Source organism: Netta rufina (genome assembly GCF_964035555.1).
Source record: "Netta rufina genome assembly, chromosome: 21".
In the NCBI taxonomy this organism is placed as follows: Eukaryota; Metazoa; Chordata; class Aves; order Anseriformes; family Anatidae; genus Netta; species Netta rufina.
In genome coordinates this window covers 7,868,451-7,876,605 of record NC_140145.1, presented here as the reverse complement: position 1 = coordinate 7,876,605, position 8,155 = coordinate 7,868,451, and the positions used below count along the sequence as shown (strand labels likewise).

Below are 8,155 nucleotides of genomic sequence, written 5' to 3'. Positions count from 1 at the left end.
CAGATGATGCGAACTTGTGTGTAAGCCACGCGTGGTGCAGCATCGGAAGGGCTCTGAGGAAAAGGAGAGTAAATTGGCTTCTCTTCCTCAGGGCTCATCTGCACTGCATAGTCATTACGAAGGAGATGAGCAGGGAACAGGGATTATCCATCAAAGAGATGTCCCCGATCTAATTAAACTGGGAAAGCTGAAAGAGCTGGGTCACCAGGGTGTTTTTAAACCAAAAGGGAGAAGGAACATCACCAGGGAATTTGGCAGCCTCACAAGTGGTCACAGTTACCTAGGTTTAAGTCCTTCGTCTACAAATAAATCACTCTGGATTTACACAGAGTAACTGAGCTCATTTCCCTTTTTAGCTGATAAAAGCCCGCTTGTCTGGAATTTCAACAAACCAATTGTAAAAGCAGCATGTGGCAGAGGACTGACTCACCCCGTCATTTTCTCTGCAGCCACTAACAACAAAACCTCCACGCTTCCTTGGGCCAGCCTAGGAGCTCGGCCTGCCAGGCCCCTGGGTGAGCACGACCACAGGTGAGGGACTGACCTGCGGGACTCCTCCAGCTCTGCTCCGTGCTCCTGTGTGCAGGGAGCTGCAGCCCTGGCACACCACAAGGCGGGTTACGTGGGGGCTGTGGCTTTTGCCTTACAACACCCTCTGTGGTGGTTTCAGCCCCTGAGGTTTCCTCCTGAAGACTGGCAGCGAGTGGCTCCCCGTCAACCAGCAAGATGGAGCAGCTGGGGCTTTGCGGATTCCTCGCCCAGGGAACGGGGGATGACTCCACAGCAGGGAAGTTCAAACTGCTCGTGTTTTTTGGCAGGTCTTCACACAATCAAATCAGCACTCGGATTTCCAGCAGAGCACTTCCGAGAAATCCCACTGGTGATGATGGTTCCTAGGTAGGCAAAAATATCTTGGGTCCGGGCTGTAGAGTAGCCACAGAAGAACAGCGATGAAAGAGAAGCAGATCTGAGAATAATACCAAGGAATTTCCTGCACTGGCCATCAGAGAGCATCTAAATCAGGCAAGAAACAGGCACCCAACTTAGCAGCATCCCCAGTCATTTTCTTTTCCCAGAGGAAGAAAAAACCGTTGAAGTCCTGCCCCGCAGTGGCAGAGGCATGTTTTCTGTCCTGAAAAACAACGAAGTCACAGGGACCTAGCAGACAATCTCTGCTACAAGCCTGCTGAGGCAGGAGACTGCCTTGCAAATTGCTTTAATCAGGTTGAAAATGGAGTTTCATGATGCAAATTAAGGATCAATATTATTAATTTGCCTGAGTGCTACTAGGTGTGAAAGCTGAAGGCTGTTAAACAGGACTCCCTAGATGGGAAGCTGCAAGGACCACCACCGAGGTGGAATTCAGTACAGAAAACTCACCTTTATCTCCCGCAGGGACCTATATTGCTAATGTCATGCTAAGTTCTTTTCACATTTGCTTTTATTTGGGACTGTATTTCTCAGGTTAGGATAGCAACGGCCACACTCGGGTGCTATCTTTAGTTTTCTAAATCAAGACCGGCGACGAGGCGTGCCAGCAGCGCCGAATGTGACCCAGAGCAGTTCGGGAAGAGGGCTGAGAACAGCAGCAGGCACTCTGGTGCAGCAGCATGCCACGACGTCCCTGCACACTCCTCAGAGTTCCTGCAGTCTCTGGATGTTTTCATCACAGCACAGGAAATGCTGGCGAGTGCCTCGATGCTCTTCCCTACAGGTCAGACTTGCCCTCCTGGACACATTTCTGCTCCTCGTGCTCACTTCAAGGAGGGAGAGCTCAGAAGATCCTGAAACAACAGCTTCAAGGAATTGTTTGAACAATTTAAACCTTGATGCCTGCCTAAAAAAAACTACCTAAACTTCTGAAAGATGAGCACAGCGAGGCCAGGATACAGCTCTGTGCTGCACCGCTGCCAGCACAGGCTCCTCAGGGGGCTTCCCACGCCAGGATGAAACCCAAACCCACCCAGGAGGTCCCACACCCCTGCTCCAAGCTGCTACCCACAGCTTGGGCCAGTGCCACGGGCTGCCAGAGGCACCCTGTGTCCCGCAGGGGGCACCCGCACCCCGTGCCTCCACACCCAAACCCGCACCCATTACTCACCAGCACCGCGTCGCAGCCCAGATGCCACTCGCCTGCTGAGTGCCTTCTTTTGCATCATTTTTTACAACGTGCACTGGTCCAGCACTCCTTTTGCTATTCTTTCTCCTTCCCACGGCTATTCAGAGCGTGTGACCTTTCATTTCAGGGCGATCCGGAAACAGAATTATTAACCAACTTGTGAAAAAATTCTGTCCCAACAGTGGACAATATGTGGGGCATGGGCTGCGAGCCTGCAAATCCATGTCTCATCCTTCCTGATCTTTACATTGGGAAAATCGGTTTTGGGGGAGGCCCAGGGGTGCTGAGGATGCTCGTGGCATCCCCTGGCAGCCCGGCCCCGTCAGCTGACAGCTGGCAAGCGGAGGCTGTGTTAGAGTCATGCCCGAACAATGGGGTTGCAAAATATGTAGCACCGCATATTAAAAAGGGATTAGGAGAGGAGAACCACCATGAGTAGGAAGACGGGAGCAGGCTTGGAGCAGAGCCTCAGGCTCTGTTGCAAACGTTTTCTGGAGCAGGATTACAGTGGGCTTGGAGGCACTGCTCGCCTCACAACACAGCCCAGCCCGTGGATTCGCTCCCCAGCTCCCGCACGTTGGTGCAGATCCTGCTGTGCCCCAGACTCCAGGAGCAATCTTCCACCCTCACTGCTGAATATCAATTGTGCTGCCTGCCAGCGAACGTTCAGGGGATTACTCGTTGTGCTCTCTACCCCTGGAGGCACTGAGGATAATCAAGTGGAAACCAAACCAAGGAGGAGGTTGGAGCTGGAAGTTAAGACAGCCAGTGGAAAATGAACTTTGGCCCAATCTCTATCACGTTCTAAATCTTTTCTTCTCGGGTTTCCAAGGCTTGGATTACACCCAGAAATAGACTGCTGTGTGTTAATTTACTCCCTTCGGGGCTGCTCAGAGTCATATTTAACAACAGGCTTAATTGGGGTTTATTATTGTCAGCCCACTGTTGCCATAAGGACGGCGAGGAGGAGCGGGTGGGTGGATGGTTGTGGCTCAAGCCCAGCTCTGCCTAACCCAGCCTTGACACAATCCAAACACCTCAAAGGAGGGCACTGGATCTGCTGCCGCGGAGACTCACCGGGGTTCTGCCTGTCTGAAGGGTTCCTCCTCGTCTGAGTCACCAGGGGCTGCTTTACGTCCCGGAACATGACGTTTCTGTCCCTCCTAGGTGTCCCGGGAAGGTGGATAACGCAACCCACTCAGCTTGAGACCTCGGCGGTAATTAGACTCCCACAGGATGATTGTGCCCTTTATAAAAGGGAATATGCAAAAAGTCATTGCGAAAGTAATTCTTATCAGTTTTAGAGCATTCCCTTTCGGTGCCTCTGGCCAAGTTAACACCTTGCTTTTCTAGTCTCCCTTCCTTTGGCAGTTCCCAAATCCCATTGCAAAACAGGGCACTGCCATCGCTTTCATTTCAAAACTGTAAACCCAAGGAACCCCAGTTCACCTTGCTGCCTGTCACACAGACTTGGGGCAAATCCAGGGCAGAATTTTCTCCAGGTGCCATTTGATGCTGTGCCCTGCATCATGACAGACCCACCATGGAACCTCTAATTCCTTTGCTCTTCTTTCTAGACTGAAAAACACACCCCAATCTCCGTGCTTTCATCCTTCACATCCTCATTTACTCTAAACATTTCCTTTTTATCATGCGGCACCACTTCAGCGCGGCGACCCTCGCTCTTCCCAGGGGCTGAGCTAGCCGAGGGTACTCACCTTTTAGCAGGGCAGTGGCTCTGCTCCCTCCTCTGCCAACACACGGTTCAAAGTCTGAATCGGTGCATTTTCTCCTTTTTCCATCAAAGAAGGACACAGCAACGGACCTGCAGGCAGGAAGGGGAGTATCGGAGTCTCCTCCTGTTCAAGAATAATCTAGGATAAACTTCCTACGGCTTGAAACGGTGTCACAAACAGCCAGAAAGCTGTTTGAAAAGTGAAAAGGTGTTATTTTTGGCAGAAGGTCTTTATAGCTGATGCAGGAACTTTCTCATTAGTTACTCATTGCCTCAGCAAGTCTCATAAAACAGACAGCAGAGCCCAGCAAATACTTTTCTTCAGTGTTCTGGGAGCTCAGAAATCCAGGAATTAAATGAGGCCTTGAACCCATTTTATGGACTCACTTCTTAGTGAACTACCATAAAATATTAAAATCCAGACCTTATAAATGCGGGGAGGAGAGCGTTGCACATTTCTTTTCAGAAGCAGCCTCTCCTGGGACACTTCCCAAGGTAAGTCCTCTGCCACATCCCAGAGACAGCCGCCCCTGGCAGACAGGTAGTGAGAGGCAACGGATTCATGCAACGGAGGTGAAAGACACAAAATCTCCTTGATTATGCTTGGACTTGGAAAAAGTTGTGCAACAACTTGGCTTAGTTTATCCCCAGTGACCCTGGCCTGGTGTCGGTGAGGGCTCTCCCCAGGGTGCCTGATGGCAGCAGGCAGCCGCTCTGCGAGCCCCAGCAGCGGCAGCAGCGCTGTGGCCTTCCCTCTCTTCAACAGGCACCGGCTGGGCTCCTCGGAGATGGCACAGAAAAGCAGCCTTGCAGTCCCCTATGCAGTGCCTGTCCTCGTGGTTTGCTTTTTGGCATGCGTAGCCACAGGTAAGCAATGGAAAAAAATCCATCATCACTTTGTCCGAACCACCTCGTGCTGACAGGAGAAACCGGGGCTGGGTGCTGCCCAGGGTGATGTGCCACAGCAGCATCCCAAGTTTTCGTATGCTCTGGAGCTCTTTCCCTGAGGACTGCCTAAAAGCCGGCCTCTGATTTTAGAGGAGCTGAGCAGGGAATGGGGAAGCATCAGCATTTTCAAATGTTAGTGCAGCAGCTGCACGGGAATGACGAGGCCGCTGTGCCTTTATATTCTGCAATGTACTTTTAGCTCGTTAATCCATGACTGGTTAGTCTAGTGAGTTTTAACTTGATAGAAAAATTTATTTCCCATACTGTTTTCCCATTTAATGCATCCTGAGGTTTGTACGTTAGATTAACTGCAACTCACAAACTGCCTGGGCATGGCAGAGGAGCTGATTCACTACTCTACACTCTCAAGCACATTCAGCTCAAGCCAAAAAGCAGAATACCAAACTGTGTCACGAAAACTGAGGGCACAGGTATGCTGCATCAGTGATTTGTAGCAGAAAGTTGGGCAATACTGGCAGGATGCTCTTTTGCTGTGTGTTACATCGTTGCTGACATAATGTGGTTTTCAGACATTGTCTTATTATAGGTCAGGCTTTGGCATTCACGCAGTCAGTTGCAAATGCCTCACTTTGATTTTAAGTAACCATGAAGTGAGCTTTGTGATGAAGATGCTTCCTGTCTCAGAAACTAAAGTCACACTTGAAAGCTGTGTCATGTTGAAGCCTGAAGCTCTTCTGTCAGTGTCTCCTTCAAAGTCAAGGCCTGGGGAAACCGCAGGGCTTCTGTGGGAAGGGTACAGCTTAGGACACCCAAATGCCCTCATTCTCCTTCTGCAGGTGTGGAACTGTCTGTAAACAACCATGCTGCTGACTTCACCCTGTCCACATCATCTGGGACTCCCATCTCCCTCTCCTGCCTGGTACGGAACAGCAGCAAGGCCGAGGAGCTGCTCTGGTACCGAGGAGATGGCCAAGTGGATCTGAAAGATGGGAACAAAGTGAACATCAGCAACATCTGCATCTCCCCGGCCACTGAGACCGACAATGGTGTCACCTTCACGTGCAAGCTGATGCGGGACAAATCCATCAAGGTCTCGGTGATCCTGGATGTCCAGTGTGAGTCGTTGTTGTGGATATCTGTGTGGAACGGCCTGGTGAGACAGAATCATGGGCTGAGCACCTTGGGGTCTGGGTGTGAGTTGAAGGCAGGGTGTTTTGCACCCTTGTACACTGTGTTCACCCGGAAAAAATGCGTTTAGGAGGAGACAGCTCACGTGGTAAGACACTCCCTTTCCACACTGTTGCTTATGGCCTGATCTGATGCCTCTTTTACAGGGAGTGGGTGGGCCCTTAAGAAGATTTTCTGGCTATGTCCCTGCCTCCACCTAGATTCTTTCTCAAGGATACAAGTCAGGGCAGGGGAGTCACGGGAGCGACTGTCATGCCTGCCCTGCTGATCCCTGGGGATCACGAAGGGCTGCAGGGCAGCGTGCCAACCCCATTTAAACAAGGCGCACAAGTGATGTGAAAAGCGAAGTTATTTCCTGTTTAATGGTGAGCAGCGTTGTTAATGACCTATTTATCTGCATTTACTCTGAACAGTTCCTCCCAACGTGACTGAAGAAGACGAGACCGTCAAAGCCGAAGAAGACAAAGACGTCACTCTGACCTGCAATGCCAAATCCAACCCGCAAGGCCAAGCAACCTGGTACAAGAACGACACCATCCTGACCCTACAGCAAGATCGCTACCAGGTGTACCAGACTAGCGAGGTCTTCCAGCTCTCTATCACGGAAGTAGTGAAGTCTGACAATGGGACCTACACCTGTGAGGTGAAATCCTCTTTGGGAACCGGGAGAAAGAATTTCCACCTGATAGTTGAAGGTAACAAGGCTGCTGCTAAACAATAAGGTTCACACCTAACTCTCCGTTCTGTTTTACAACGATAGCAATCCACTTACATTAATATGGTGGAGAAGTGTAAAGAAATGTAAGTGGAAAGTGGCAAACTCCCCGTGTTTATGAGGATCTCACCTGCGCCCAGGTGCACAGCACCAGTAAAGGCCTTTCCTGCTTTACTTGTTATTCAAAGGCACTTGGCAAGCATGGCCTGAAGCAGACTCGTCCCACTTTCTCACTTCCCATGATGACAGGGCACATCCAAGTGTGTTTTAAAGCACCTCAGGTCTCACTTGAAGCTTTGTATTCCAACCACAGTATTCTGTCATGCTAAAAAAGCTGCTAAAGGCAAGAGAGATTAGCTGTCCTCCAGAAATGACTGTACCTCTGTGGACTACGGGCAGGCGGAGGCTGAGCCGTGCTGGATGCCTGTGTCTCTGACAGGTGATGCTTGGTCAGGTGGCCCACCAGATTAGGGGCATCCACTGCCCACCACACTGCCCATGGTGTCCTGAAAAAGAGATAAAAGCAACGTTAGCTGTCAGTGATACAGCTGGACATCCATATTGCCACACGTAACAGTACCCCGGGGATCCTCTGCAGGGACCGACATTTTAATTCCTCCTTTTGTTCGCCAAAATAGAAATGTGCCTTTCTGTGGTTCTGTGAAATGACTTGTTTTATGTAACTGTACCAATCTAGCAGATACACAACCTCCTCTCCCCTCTTTACAGATAAAAAACCTGTTTTCCCCATGGAGGCTGTTATTGCTGCTGTGGTGGTGGTTACGCTCACCGTGCTTTTTGGAATTGTGGCTCGAAAAGATAAAATTTTTAAGGTATGGATAGATCTAGTTTCTGAGGGAAAAAAAAAAGTAGATTGTTTTGCTGCAATGCCCTTTTGTTTTCTGCCTTTTCTATACTGCTTTGTTGGGTTGCTTTCAGTGTTAGAGAACCATTATGTACTACCTCCTGCGTTAGATTTACCAGTAGATAAATCAAATATTAGGTATTCTAGGGGGAAAGAATTACACACATGTGAGACATTAGTAAAAATACCCCTTGGCCAGAACATATGAAAGATAACAGGACTCTGTCTTTATTTTCAGTGCTTCAAGAAATCAAGTGAAACAGCTCTGTAAGTATTTGACTGCTTATTCATGCAGCTTCCCAGAACAAGCTTCTGAATTAAATCCTGTCTTTAAGCCTCGGCAGAAGCTGGGGAACAAAAGACCTCAACACACTAATGCCAGCCAGGCTGCGAGCACAGAGGCACGGCCCCAGGTGGCTCCTGGCCTGGCCATCCCAGCACCCTGCAACGCCTGTGGGGAGGCAGTGGGAGAAAACGGGATGCCCCAATACAGCCCAAGTGAATTCCACTCAGATGTTTTTGTATTTTTTTTTCCATAGTAGGTGATTTTTCTTTTTTTTTTTTTTTCATTTCGCTGCAGGTAAGGATCAGCAAGTTCCCGTGCACACCCACAGCTTCTAGTGG

The 8,155-nt window shown here is 49.8% G+C and overlaps 1 protein-coding gene across 1 annotated transcript; it reads left to right on the top strand.

Moving 5' to 3' along the window:
• Positions 1-4,549: 4,549 nt before the first annotated feature.
• On the top strand, positions 4,550-7,802 carry TMIGD1 (transmembrane and immunoglobulin domain containing 1; the record flags this gene model as incomplete). Its single annotated transcript, XM_084299948.1, has 5 exons — positions 4,550-4,721; positions 5,600-5,878; positions 6,365-6,646; positions 7,396-7,499; positions 7,770-7,802. The coding sequence occupies 5 exons, from the start codon at positions 4,550-4,552 to the stop codon at positions 7,800-7,802; spliced, it is 870 nt and encodes a 289-aa protein (XP_084156074.1).
• Positions 7,803-8,155: the final 353 nt, after the last annotated feature.